At 54.7% G+C, this 14,002-nt stretch overlaps 3 protein-coding genes across 3 annotated transcripts; all 3 read right to left on the bottom strand.

Annotated features, from left to right (window-relative positions):
• Positions 1-1,258: 1,258 nt before the first annotated feature.
• On the bottom strand, positions 1,259-2,140 carry Z520_03407 (uncharacterized protein; the record flags this gene model as incomplete). The annotated part of the gene is made up of 1 exon (XM_016773918.1): positions 1,259-2,140. The coding sequence occupies one exon, from the start codon at positions 2,138-2,140 to the stop codon at positions 1,259-1,261; it is 882 nt and encodes a 293-aa protein (XP_016634864.1).
• A 2,810-nt stretch (positions 2,141-4,950) lies between these two features.
• Positions 4,951-6,990, bottom strand: Z520_03406 (uncharacterized protein; the record flags this gene model as incomplete). Its single annotated transcript, XM_016773917.1, has 5 exons — positions 4,951-6,026; positions 6,087-6,209; positions 6,271-6,367; positions 6,424-6,548; positions 6,615-6,990. The coding sequence occupies 5 exons, from the start codon at positions 6,988-6,990 to the stop codon at positions 4,951-4,953; spliced, it is 1,797 nt and encodes a 598-aa protein (XP_016634863.1).
• A 1,717-nt stretch (positions 6,991-8,707) lies between these two features.
• On the bottom strand, positions 8,708-11,273 carry Z520_03405 (uncharacterized protein; the record flags this gene model as incomplete). The annotated part of the gene is made up of 2 exons (XM_016773916.1): positions 8,708-10,803; positions 10,862-11,273. The coding sequence occupies 2 exons, from the start codon at positions 11,271-11,273 to the stop codon at positions 8,708-8,710; spliced, it is 2,508 nt and encodes an 835-aa protein (XP_016634862.1).
• Between the last annotated feature and the right edge of the window lie 2,729 nt (positions 11,274-14,002).

Genomic DNA, 14,002 nt, shown 5'->3' with positions numbered 1-14,002 from the left:
TAAGATTGGTGACATCTCGACACTCTTGACACACTCCCACACTTCAAGTGACATCACAGCCCTCGAGGGTCCTTGTGCTCCTCTGCTGCCACGCAATGTGGCTACTTCTCTTCAATGGTGCCAGTGTTGACCCTTGTCGCATTTCATGTTTTCTCGGACGTCGATCAAAGAAACCCCTTCCGCCAGTGGGAAGCCGATGTCACAGTATGATCGATCCTGGAGCCTCGTCGACAGCCACCTACGTTTAAGGGGGAGGAGCTCTGGAGTTCCGGTTCAGAAATGGAGGTACCGGGCTTCTTCTGTCAGCCTGACATGTCTACCTACGGGTAAGTCTCATTTGTACCTACGGAGTATATTTTTGACTCCCGCCAGCGCCAGCAGTGTCCGCAAGCGCCTAGTAGCCACATGTACCGGTGTCGCTTGAGCAAAACGTGGGTTACCCACCGCAGCTCCAAAAGCTGTGGGCACTACTCCGTACAGCCGGAGGACCCGGAGAGAATAAGCATCATAGACTAACACCCGAGCCCACTCAGCGCTGTAAGGACCTCGCACTCGCATACCTAGGTACCTATTGCTTTGAGTAAGATAGGCGTAGTGATTGCGTACGGTAGAATACCCTGCCTGTTCGCGCTGGCTCCTCTACCCTTCTGCCTCATCGCTGCCCCCTATTTATCGCTATCTGCACTCCCACTAGGTATCTTCTTGGTATACCAGGTACAACCATAGGACTTTGGTCATTCGATCCGCCTGCACTGGAAGATTGGCCAGGTGCGCCACGTGAACGGTAATGACTTGACCAAAGGTCCTTTCTTCGTTCCTTGCATCCTGTGATGAAGCCTCTCTCAGGGCTGGTACTCTGAAAATTGGTGGAGAAATCCATTACCCAGCTGGGCCGTCGAGCGGCTTCTATCGTACTCGGTAGTTCTTCAATGAACGGGCACCACGAGCCAGGCAGTGCGATAAAGGGGAAGGGATATCTAGACGGGCCTCACCACCCCTGATCTAGCGCCCAGCAGCCCCGGAGATCGGCTACAGGAGCCTAAGTTTTGGCGCCATGCTCAGCCTAGTGAGCCTATTCAGCCCCATCTCCGAGATGGTACTGTATCTACAGACCTAACTGACTGAAAGTAAACTGTTGGTCTCTTCGTCTCTTCTGGGACTGCAGACATGTAATATCATGTACTTATGTTAAAACTTCTCCCAACGCGAAGCTCGTGCCGAAGTCGGACAAAGACGACTCTATTGCTTTGCCTTGCCTTCAAGTACCATCAGATGACTGACTGGCCAGAGACTCGTGGAACAGATCTATCCTCGTCTTGGGAACGTTCTCGCACTGGTTCTCCAGAATTGTATGCACGGCCTTGACGAGGGTATCCTCCACCGACGTGAACCCGTCCGCCTTGCCCATCTTCTTCAGCACCTCAACACTGCGCTGATTATCCACCTGGTCGGCATCCACTACCCGCTCGTCGACCGACTTCAGCAGAATCTGCCGCGGGTAGCCCATGTTCTCGGGCGCCACGGCCGTGCCGAAGTTCACCTTGGGCACGACCGTGTTGAAAGAGAACCGTGGCTTGTGCTGCAGCACCCACGCAAAGGCTTCCTGCTCGCCGCGCGCCTTGGCGGCTCCGTACAGCAAGATCCTGTGCCAGCGCGGATTGCCCTCGCCGTTCCACGGCTTCGAGGTATGTTCGATCGCCGCCGTGTTCCAAGTCGTTGCGTCGATTTTGTACGGCATGCCAGTCGTCGGGAGTGTGCACGCGGCCGAGGTCGAGGTGATGACCACGCTCTTGACACTGGGTTCTCGTGCCGCGGATCTCAGGAGGTGCAGGTTCGTCGCGATGGTGTCGTGGATGACCGCCTGGTTTTGCGGGTCCATGTCCATGTTCATGGCCAGGTGGGCGATGCCGTCCACGTCTTTGATCGCCTCGTCAAACGCCCCCGGCGAACTGATCTCGGACACCTCGACAAGCTCGAATCTGGGGCCAAAGTGCCCCGTCATCCAGGCATGGCGGGCAACGTTGCGCACAGTACCACGGACGCGGTAGTCGCGCTGCAGAAACACCTGGATCGCGACGCTGCCGACGTATGAGTTGGCGCCGGTGACGAGAATCAGCCCCCCTGGTGGGACTGAAGACATTGGTGAGTGTAGATATGGTATGGTATGCTTGACCAAGAGAGGGAGAGGGTTTAAAATTGCCGACGGAGGGAGCTAAACTCGAAGACAGGCCCCAGCCGATGGTTTTATAGAGTCGTTTCTCTCATTGACCTCGTTCTGCCACCTCTTGGTCCCATCCTCTGAGGGTCGAGCGTCGCAACAGCGAAGGCTTGCCCATTGGCCGTGAATGGTCGCTCGCATTCCCGATCGGGAATGCGAGGAGGTGACAACCTTTGCAAGGCTGAGTTAGGCAGCGTCCATATTGTTTCCACCCACGACCTCACGCCCTCCAGCACTTTAAGCCGAACGCCGGCTTCACTCACGCACTCACTCCAAGGCTTTGGTAAAATCAAGTCTCCCTTCTTCTCATCGTTCAATTCATGTCCTCGCATCGTCGCAACCTCTTTTTTCTACTCGGTACTGCTAATACGAGGGCCAAGTCCGTCCTGACTCCCTCCCCCAAATGTCCAACGACAACACGCGGGCCGATTCCCGTTTTGCCAGCACCATCATCCTAATGCCCGGCGCCGCGGGCAGGGCTTCGACACTCCAGACTGTCGGGGTTCCGGAGCAGCCACGCCAGAAGCGGCCGCATTCAAAAAGCCGGCGAGGGTGTCTGGCGTGTAAGGGCCGGAGGGTCAAGGTAAAGTACTAATAGACCCTAAGAGAAAAGAAAAACCCCAGACCAAATGTTCTGTAGACTTTGAGAACAATTTGGGGCAATACCGTACTGGGAAAGAAGATAATAATACTAATCGACCTGACCAAATTTCCCAGTGTGATGAGACGGCGCCCATGCTCCGGCTGTGTCCGGCGCAACATCCCATGTGAAGCACCGCCGAACCTTCCATCACCATGTCGTTCGCCCAAGCCTCTCCTCCCTGCCGGATGCCCGGTTCGAGATGGGACGCGAACCCGCGGATCGGCCTCTTACACCTCGAGCTCTTCCATCACTGGAACACACGGACGCGGTTCGACGCTGGCATTTCCCCCGATCTGTGGCCCATCGTCACGCAAGCGAGCTTTTGATGTGTTCAAACTTCCCTCAACCCTTTTTTGGGAGTAAAAGCCCATGATGGCTAATTTTTTTTTTTTGAATTTGTAGGAAGAATTCGTCATGCCTGCCATCCTGTGCGTTGCCGCCAAGCATCTCACGACCCTCTGTCCCCAGCACGGCACCAAATACGCGCACGAGTGGGCCCGGCTGATGGCCAGGACGGTGCGGCTCTTTGCGCCAGAACCTCTCACGGCCGCTGAAAAAGGAGAACTGCGAGGCTCTGATGGGCACTGCGCTTCTCCGTCAACTACATCTCGTGGGTTGACCTTGGCTTCCTCGACGGCGTGCGAACGGGCCGATGCAAGGTTCGATCTGCTCGCGGGACCCGCTGTGTTTTCTGAGTCCCGGAAATCCTCCAGGTCTGGTTCCAGGCCATCCCCGTCTTCATCGATCACGGCAGCGTCTTTACATCAGTCGTCCATCAAAATCCCAGGCTCTGCATCGAGCAGGCGCTGGCCCAGGAGGGTGAAGACCCAGCACGTTTCGTGAAGCCGTTGATGAGCATGTGGGATGATCCACGCTACCAGACAGGTGCTTACGCGGCTACAACTACAGCTACATATACCGAGTTGACTACTACTCGTGGGCCGACCTCGTATGCCTGGCGTCTTCTGCGTGGGCTGGACACGGAACTGTCAAGATGTCATTCCTTACCACCCGCAGCAGAAGCGGCCTCAACTTCAGAAGGAGCACGTGAGGAAAAGCAGAATCTCGAGCGTTTTCGGGATGCAGTCACGAGAATCACAACCGGGTGTACGAGTAGTTATAGCTCAGCCGACCACCACCCGGACACACCAACCCCTGCTGCATTGCCATCGTCATCATCATCATCACAGCTGGCCCGCTCATCTGTCGAAACCATCGCACGCCGCATCTCGCCTCCCCTGAGCTGAGCTGCATCTCTTCAGCTCGCCTCCTCAGCGTCCAACACCATGGCAAAAAGCAGACCTCATCGGCTCGACCAGCACCAGCACCAGCAGCATGATCTTACAGAGTATGGAAGCCATCTCGCAACTCTTCTACGGCTTCCCCCTCCTATGCTTGCGGCCCCTTTACCGAGTTCCTGACGACGCGGGGGACCTCGAACCCCCCGGATCGCGGGCTCTCGTGCTCACTCTTGCACTTTCATCGCGCTGCACGCGTCTTGTTGAACGCAAGGCGGTGTTGGTGGGCTTGGGCGCGGTCCAGGAGCAGTGTGATGGAAGAGCTCATCGCGCGGGGAACTCGAGGCGCGAGGCCTAGATCTGGATCCGGGGTTGCTGGCACTGCCGTTGCCGCTGGGCGCGTAGGCCGGGCCGGGGGAGGGGCACAGCGCGGCGAGTGCTCGTTTCCATTGTGCGCAGTTCGATACAAGTATACTTACTACCTAGGTAGGTACTACGTACCGGGAGTGAGCCAGGCGTGGTTGGAGGTTACCCCAACCAACTCCGCGATTTGGAGCATGTCATTGGCGGAAAACGAACTGTGCTTACGAGTGAGGAGAAGATGGCAATGGAGTCTCATTCAAGCAACGACAAAGATTGAACACGTCTTGATATTTTTCTTGACTTCCTTGCGTATGACTTTTAGGATTCGGTATCTTGGTTCGCATTACTCATTCAGTGGTTTAAGTCTGTTAGTTCGAGGCACTCAAAAGGGCCAGATTCGGCTATTCAGTCTGCAGCTCCGACGACAGCGCTTTATTTTCACCACCAGCTTTTCTCTTCGGCGTCATTGTCTCCATCCAGAAACCACCTCAATCCCCGTAGTAATATCCCCGTCTAGCAAATCGACCTGGGATGGCTGGATCTTTGGGTACCGACGAAGACGACGCTGCCGCCGATGACGACGCCGCCGAGGAGGCTGCAGAACTCGACGAGCTGGTCGGCAGCGGCACAAAGGGCTCCGTATGAGTGGCGCTTGGGCTGCCCTTGGTTCCTCCCTGTGTGCCGTTCACGTGCTTTGTGCCCGTGGCGATATCCAGGCCGTTGATTGCGCGGGTGAAGAAGCCCAGCGCGGCGATTGGCTGGTAGTAAGGGACCTCATGGCCAGACTCGTAAATGCGGGTGAAGGAGAAGTTGCCGTACTCGCGCGTCTCGCCGTACTCGGTGCCGTTGACCACGAAGGGGACATAGCCCGAGTTCTTGAACTGAGCAGCGTGGGGCCACTTGGCCGCCAGGGACACGGCTTGTCCGCCGTACCAGTTGCAGATGTAGTCGGCGTCGCCGTAGACCATGGTGACGCGGACAGAGGACGAATTGAGGATCTGCTCGAGATCGTCGATGAAGTTGAAGTAGATGAAGTCGCCGGTCTGCTGGAATGCGTAGTAGACCTCATAGTTGGAGTCCGTGGTGTAGTTCGTGTCGACGCCCAGGGCTTGTTGTGTCGAGGCCAAGTTGAGGTAGTCGATGAAGTAAGTAGGCGGCGTAGGGTCGTCGTACGGGTGACGAATATCGTAGACGCCACGACCGCCATAGTAGTAGTACGGTGATTCGACGTTGTCGCGGCACATGTCCTCGGCCTCGGTGCATACGGCTTGACCTGTGAGGGTGGTGGTGTCGGCCTCGGCACACAGGGAGATCTGGTCCAGGCAGCCGTCGTCCATGTAGCAGGCGAAGGTCATGTAGTTATAAACGGTGTCATTCACGGCTTTGATCCCGTAGGTATTGTTGTTGGCGAAGATCGGGTAGTAAGGCGCTTGGACGTATTCGTCCACAATCCCGTTCATGATCCCCAGGTTCACGAACTCGAAGGATTTGCCGGTTTGAGTACCGTTGGCAATGGCTTGGTTTTGTTGATAGAAGTAGTTGAAGAAGGCAGGGCCGTAGTGTCCTGTAGCGTGTTGTCAGATGGTTTTCCTGGTTGATGAAAGTGGTTTGGTGATATATTTACCTCCGTAAGATTCGGTCCACAGGTTGAACTTGGTTGATTGGACTTTTGAATCTAGTTGGGGGAGCGCTGCGTAGAATCCTTGGAGCACCTCCCAGGCTGCGATCGCAGCAAGATCAGTGGTATCTACAACACAGCCATGAGTACATGCATGCGTATGTGCCGCTCCAGGTTCTGGCGGACTTACCAATCTCGGTCGCATTGATTATTGGGTATCTTCCAGTCACATTCGCCTCTGATGGAGGCACGAATTGTCCAAAGTTGGGGTCCAGCGAGCCAGGGCCCTGTATCCAAATATCAGTTCCATCTCCTGTGGGTGGTGTTGCTGCAGTGCCTTTACCTTGGAGCCGTATGAGAAACCCACACCTAACGGTTGGCTAAGGAAGAGCATGTTCGAGGCCTCATTCCATGCGTGCGGATTGAGGTGCGTGGTCAAATTTTCACTAACATTGCATGGGCCAAGCTCTGTAAGACGTGGTCAGCCACGGGTTCGGGAGTGACACAAGCTGCTCCTGGGCAGACACCCCTCACCTTGAAACATTCCGATCAAAGAGTCACTTCCAGGCCCTCCATTGAGCCATAACGTGATCGGGTCGTTTGCTGGGTCATTTCGAGACTCAAAGAACCAGAAGAAGCTGTGAACATCCGGAGCAAGGTTGACAAAGCCTGCGTATGAATTGACGCCCGGAGTCGTCTCACACACACCCTCTTTGCCCGGTTCCTTATAGGTGATGTTAACGCCATTGGGAGTGACAATTGTCTGAACGCCAGTGGGCTCTGCTGGTAGTTGTCGAGGCAAGACCTGAAGCTTCGGCCCAGGAGCCCTTCTGTTGTGCACAGTAGGTCCTTTGACCGCCGAAACACCAGCGGCAAGAGCGCCGATGAGGGAGAGTTTCGCAACGTGCATAGCGAGACGTGCCCAAGTCGCCAGAAGTGAAGGAGAGAGTTGAATGGGGGAGCAAGAAGATCAAGTGAAAGGTTTTACCTCACTTTGGTCTCAAGCCAAACAGCTGTTGTGTTACTCTGCAACCACCTCAGAGGCACAGAGAGCTGCGTGCAGGAAGAGAAGGGGATGCGTCAGACTTGGGTCGCGCGACAGGATTAAGTAGCAGATGACTCTCCTACCTCTGATCACGATCTGGGCGATAGCTGCACGAACTCCTCGCTCACGATGAGCAGCACTCATTCTAGTGTCTTCACTAGCTCGAGCTTGACTGTAAATAATTGCTGGTCAATCGACCGAGGTGTGATCTCCTCGAATGAGGTTTGCAGTAACCCATGTGCCAGGAATACTTTGACCATATTCGATGACGTTGAGCAGGATGAGAAGTAGTATTGAGACAGGGATCCAAGCTATAGCAATCCTTGACTTGTGGAGTCTGAGGTCGGCTGGACAAGGTTGAGCTTTCGGCGGTCCAGTCATGGGATTTGGTCAAACGGGACAGTGCCCATTTCGATATGCTTTCCAGTCCACATGGGGCAGGTGTGCAAGTGGATGTTACTGCGAATGCATAAGTAGAAGCTTCTTTTGCCCGGTCAATGGCGAATTTGCGCAAGTTTGCGATAAGATTGCGCCTCTCGGAGGATTCTTAATCAGGGTAGTGGTAGATCCTGAGCCTGTGACTTGGTCAATATGGCCAGGTACGACAAGCAACAGCCAGTGTGGTTTCATGCAGGCAATCTTTATGCGCCATGGCCGAAGCTTCAATACAGCCGATCTCCAATCACAAGCTCAGACCCCGCCTTCGCTGTTTGTCCATCAGTTTTCCAGAAACAATTGGAACACCGCCTCGGAGCCGCCGACTGGTGTCTTACTCAAGGGACAATTTCCAGCAACGCGTCTGCCCGAGAATGCGGTCTTGGTAGCCATCTTGTGCGATGGTGCAAACATCAACGGACAAGCTATGTGTGGTGAAGCTCCTGTGACTTGGCGATGATTGCACCGGATATTGACAGATAATGGGGGAGGGCCAGGGCGCTGTGCAGACTGGTCGTGTGCAAGCATTGCCCATCAGGGCAGAACGCAGACTTGTTATCGTCTGATTCGAGCGTATCTTCGGTAGATGGACCGGCTGGCTGCGGGAGAGGCCGAGTTCGAAGGATCCTGCATGGTGAGCACCCTTATCTCTCTCGCCACTGGTCACCCACTGGTCATATTTTCAATGTGACATTGCAGGGGAGAGGTTGACAGGGCCACCGCCGATCAACTGGCGGGGTTGAATCCTGTGAGCTCGAAGTGGGGGATTGGAGGGCCAGAACGGCTTCTGGGTGTCTCTCTGCACATAGAATACAAGAGCCCACGGGCCTAACATGTGTATGCAAGACGAAAGGGACGATTCGGTCTTCTTTTTGGATAAGGAGGTTGATGGAGAAGGTTGAAAGGGTGGGAAAGGGGGGGATGTTGATGGAAAAATATATCGCAGGGAGATTCAGTCACTTGGCCCGCCTCCAACAAGCTGCGGATCTGCAAGCCACCTCGGCATCTTCTCAAGCTCAGGCAATATGAAGCGATATCAAGCCTCGTGAAACCGATTCCAAGCACAAACAAGTATTAGCCCAAGAAGGAGAGACACATACAAAGGTAGAGTTCATTATATATATCATTTCCTACAGGTGTTAATACCTCATGCATCGACCTGAAGACCCAGACCTAGTACAAGCTCATCAGTGGCATCTAGTTCCTGTTCTGCATAACCACAATGCTCTCGCTGCTCATCAACCTCTTCAATCGTCTCCAGCGGGAACTCTCCCGAATTAGGAGTGTGGTTGTCCGCGTCGAATCCCTGCAGCCACTGCATGTTCAAATCCAGGCCATCCTCAACGGTCGAAAACAAATCAGTGCCGCCTTCCAGATCAACAAGGGTCTCAAATTCAGCATGTGCTTGCTCCTCCGGCGCACAGTTAACCCCTGTGTCATGTTTGATAGTCGCTTCTGCTGATGCAGCTGCGGCCTCTTCCTTGGTCTGAAAGTTGAAGCTCGTGTCCGACTCTGGTGGAGTGTATGCGGCAATGAGGTTTCGCTCCTCTGGCGCCAGCGTCGAGTTCATGAGCAGCAAGCTTGCCGTCTGCATAGCCTCAGGAGGTGGCGTGAGCAGCAACGGTCCAGGGGAAAACTTCTTGTCCATTCCTGTCGAACCGGGGAATGGTGTCTTCATCCCAGATACAGCATAGACCTGAGCATTGGTCTTGCGGACGGCTGCATCGAGGAACGAGAAGGCAAAGTCCGCAGAAGCATACATCTCCCGCAGCCTTTGAAGGGCTTGCATGCAGAATTGGAACTTGCGAATGCTCGCTTGTCGCGTGTTGGAGTCGCTTGATTTGATGTCCAGAAGGTGGATAATAATGGCAGGAAGCAGACACGTAACCCCGGTATTGGGAAGGTATCGTATCAAATCATGCGCAAAGAGTTCTTTGTACATCTCGGTGATATCATTGGCGGCCTCGCGCACCTTCCTCCTCGACAATTCTCGTAGCTCTGGCGCGACAACCACATTGGGTGCCGAGGGAAGGATTTGTGGTCTATGCAATGCACTAATTGCCGTAAGGTAGATCCCGGTCAGAAGAGCTCGGTGGAGATTGATGACCTCTCCGTCGTTGGTGCTTGTTCGCTCGCGAGAATCCGGGGCGAAGTAATGAAGGTCATGTGGGAGGTCTTTGTGCCACTGATCGAGCGCGCGGTCACAACGAATCACATCGCATGGGTCTGCCGCCGACTTCTTCGGAACCAGTCTCATCGTAGTCTCTTGAGTGGCGCCGATCTTGTGGCCGAGCGTAGAGTATTGGACGGCGAGGACTTGAGTGATGCGGGCGCAGAGATCGGCCAGGCCAATGCACATTTTGGCTAGAGTGACGCGCTTGGAAGTATCTCTCACGGCAGGACAGCCCCCGAGCATCCTACTGAGCTCGGCTGGCAGAGCCTCGGTCTCAAAATCAGACACCTCGAGCATAGGCACGTCAAAATCTCCACTGTTGATCCGCATCGGACGTCGCATCCCAATGGCGATCAATCGGTCTCGCATGTAGCAAGACCACCAGATGCGCTTCCAGAGACGACGTTGTTGCAAGCTCATGAGCGAAGCGTTTGAAGTGTCGCAGTTGAGACCAATGGTTCGAGCAACCGAGATGGCCACGCCCAACCAGTGCCACACATCCTTTGGGTCGTCGGGATTCTCGTACCAGTAGGTCATCAGCAAAACCGCCTGCACAACGGTGACTCGATCGACTTCGTAGTCAAAATCATACAGGAGCTTGACTCGCTGGAAAAAGGATTTTCTGGCTGCCTTCCGGGTCATGTATCCCTGGGCAATGAGATAGCGCATATCAATGTATGCAGTTGCCGCAAACATAATGGCCTGGAAGAGCAAGAGGCTCACAGTGTCGGTGGGCTGGTTCTTTTCGACGGTAGTCAAAAAGTCTCGCAGGTCGATGATGGGAAGGAAAGGATGTACGTATTGGACGTAGCACCGAAGGAGCTCGTTGCGGAAGCCTGTTTCGGGGATCAAAAACGCTCCCTTTTTGTGCAGATACTCCAGGTCTTCAGACATGATCCTAGGAGATATGGGCTGCAGGTAGGGGGGGAGGACGATGTTCAGTCGGCTCGAGTGCTGAAGGAAGTAGGACATTGCTGGGGAGAGAATGGGCGGAGTAAGGTGGTTGCTGCCCACTGTAGACATTCGTCGAAAACGCTCCTCCTGGCTCAGGCGGTTGCCCTGTGTCTGGTCTAGATGGATGTTCTATTAGCGTGGGCACCACCAAGCCAGGGCAAAGAGCAGACTTACAAAGCATATGGGGCTTGTGGTGAACCATCTCATCGTCCAGGGCATGCTGGGGATGGGTCGACTCAGTCGTGGGCAATGTAGGGACAAAGTTGTTGAGCTCATCAATATCATCGAAGATGGGAAATTGTGGAATTTCCTTTTCCTCTTCTACAGAATTGCAGGGCGAGTGGTGAAACAGCTCGCCCTCTGCGTAAGACTTTCTCCGACGCTTTCCTTCAGTGACTACACACTCGACCTCGTCGAGTCGGCAGTTCGTGCATGGAATACCACTCTCAACCACGTCACAGCGCACTTTCCTACCACGGCAACAGTGGCAAGCTTTGGAAGCCCTCCGCTTGACCGTCCTACCACCAGTGGGAAGTCCGGCGGCGGTGGACTTCCGCTTAGGCTGGGTGTGGGTGGTTGTCGCCATGGTAAGCAGGGACAGTCGAGGTGAGGTTGCACGTCGTGTGAATACAAGGTGGCTAGGGAGTGACTGGGTTGAAAGTGCAGTAAGGAGCACTGCAGCGTTCTCAAAGAGTACAGAGGAGAGAAGAGGACAAGGGGCAGCGCGAGAGAAAAGATAGCGAGGGGCATCGAAGCACGCACGAGGGTCCTGAGAACTGATATGGGGAAAATCTCAACGGATCCGACATGACCCTGGGTCCACTAGACTGGGCCCCAGTAACGGAGTAAAATAACAGACTGAGTCAATTGCACCCTCAAAACCAATGTCCACACCCCTACCCCGGACTACCCCGGTTCGAAGGCAACAGTCGGCTCGACGATCAGCGATTGGACCAGCAAGCGATCTCGGTCGAGGCCTTGGGGTAACTTGGACTTTGGTAGACTTTTAGCTAGCTAGCTTGCTAGCCGTCGCCCATTGTCTCTGGCACTTACTGGATCAAGGGTGAGAGGTGGCTTTGATGAGAGGCGGCTGGACACTGCCACGGGTTAGAAGATTTCTCCGTGGTGTCCGTTCCACAGGCTAGGAGTTCCAGACTGTGAAGCAGTGAGCACAATCCTTTGCCAGGCCACACGTGGAGAGATGAAGAGGTTGTTCCCCACTGGCGGGCCACTCCAGCTCGGACGAAAAGAGTGGGAAGATTCAAGGTAGCGTGGGCAAGAGTGCAGCTAGGGAAAGCTCCATGAATGATTAGAGGTCCGATCTTCATCCGTGCCGATTTATCCTGGCCAGGACCGTTTCAAGAGACTTACATAGTTGGGCGGATTTGTGCCGGTGGAATACGCAGTATGCATGCTCGGCTATTTCAAGCGGTTGTGTACTCGATGTGCCTTCATTATTGCACAAACTTTGCCGAGTCGGTGACATCGACCCAGTTCGAGACAGTCAAGCCGCCATGGGGGGAGGCCCTAGACGAGGCATCAGAGCCAGTCAGCTTGTCCGATAGAAAAAATTTTCTATCGGTGGTTGGATGAGTTGTGGAGAAGCAGGAGTAGGCTATGTTCCGCCGGGGGGGAGGGGCAGGGAGGTTATTGTGGGTGAGCACGAGGTCGAGGGAGAGAAGCAGAGACAAAGGGCGCGAGGGCGTGAAGGCGTGAGGGCGGTTCTCGAGATGCGCTAGCGTGCAGTACCAGTCTCGAGAACGGTTCTCGAGACGGGCGACTGGGTACTAGGCCTCTCGAAGGTTTGCCAGATGGGGCTGGGCTGACACGGTAACCACTGAGATAGCGAGAAGGGAAACAAATTCCATGGCGCTGTCAACGTCAGGTGAGTGGGATTGAGTTGATGAGTTTGTTGGTTTGACTCGGTGGCGGGAGGAGATTGTTTGAAGGGAGCAGAATGAGGAGACAAGCGGGGAAAGGAGCGTAGCGGACCCGGTGCGAAGGAGAGGACTGCTACTCGCTACGAGGTACCTAGGTACCTAGGTCCTTGGTACTCCATCACAGAGAAGAGAGGTACAGTACTCGGTACCAGGTACCTCGTAAAGGAAAGAGAGTCACAGAGTCGGGGAGTCAGGCGCCTCTGACTCGGCTTCCAGCTACCAAGACTGACTCGCAATCAATTACGTCGGCCATCATTCTCCGGCAGACACGGAAAGGCCTCACCACCCAGTAGGAACTAATTGGCCCTTTGAGTCGCTCCTTCCGAGTCAAACTCCACTTTCATCCTCAACCTGACAGCCCAACCTTTGACTTTCACATCCACCTCACTTGGGCCCCTTCTCCCTCACCTCCAACTACTCACGAGTCACCTCCAACTCACTAACCCTTGGAACGCACTTGGCCCATTGAGGCGGGCTGGGCCCATGCCTGCTTGACGATCATCTCTCTCCGAAACGGTCGCTGAGCATCCAACCCTAAAGAATGTGCTCGTAGTATGTCACCCACGCATCCTCGCACCCACATGCTCCTCGACCGGCTCCGAGCTGAGAGCCTGTCCACCCTTGGGAGACACTTCCTGTAACTCAATCGGTGGGTGTTTGTTAAAGGGTCTATACCTATATCTACTCCGTAGAAGTAATGTCAACTTCCCTGATTGCTGTCGATCTCTGGCATACCATCGTTGACCCCATCAAATGCTCTGGTGATGATCGACGCTGCCAGCTGATAGGAGAACCTTCCTGGCGAAGCTCTGAGCTGGTGCAAGATTCTGACTTGAACGAACCCAAAGAGTGACGCGGACTGCGCCCATGGGACGCCTCTCCTCACAATTTCGTCTTTGGTCAGTAGTCTTTGCATTGCTCACAGTGGGACGACGCAGAAATGGCGTCACAGTGTCAATTCTGAACTCTAGTCCACGATCTCTGTTACCTTCTGGAGGGGCCCAATTGGTAAACGGTGTCTACCGCCTCTTGATATGTCAAACTGGGCAAATCTGTTGCAGCGCAAGGGAGGTGAGGTGAGGTGCGGCGCGGTGCGATGGCTCTCCAGCATGCATGTCAATGCCAGCGTGCTGGGTACAGCAAGAAGCAATGGCAGCTGGTCCAAGTTGCGAGGCGTTTGAGCTGCTCAACACGGTTCCGTCCCATTCGTTAACAGGTAAGAGGGAATAGTTCTCGTCGATCTCGAACTGTGGAGGTCGATGGACTGGCCATATGGACATTGCCGTCGACGCCTTTCCCGCGCCTATCACAAAGGGTGGCTTCTGCCAAGTTGAGAGCATCTTAGGATCTTGTGTCAAGCACTGCAGCGTCTGCG

The sequence above is a fragment of the Fonsecaea multimorphosa genome (genome assembly GCF_000836435.1).
Source record: "Fonsecaea multimorphosa CBS 102226 unplaced genomic scaffold supercont1.5, whole genome shotgun sequence".
Classification (NCBI taxonomy): domain Eukaryota; kingdom Fungi; phylum Ascomycota; class Eurotiomycetes; order Chaetothyriales; family Herpotrichiellaceae; genus Fonsecaea; species Fonsecaea multimorphosa.
This window is presented reverse-complemented; position numbering and strand designations above follow the sequence as displayed.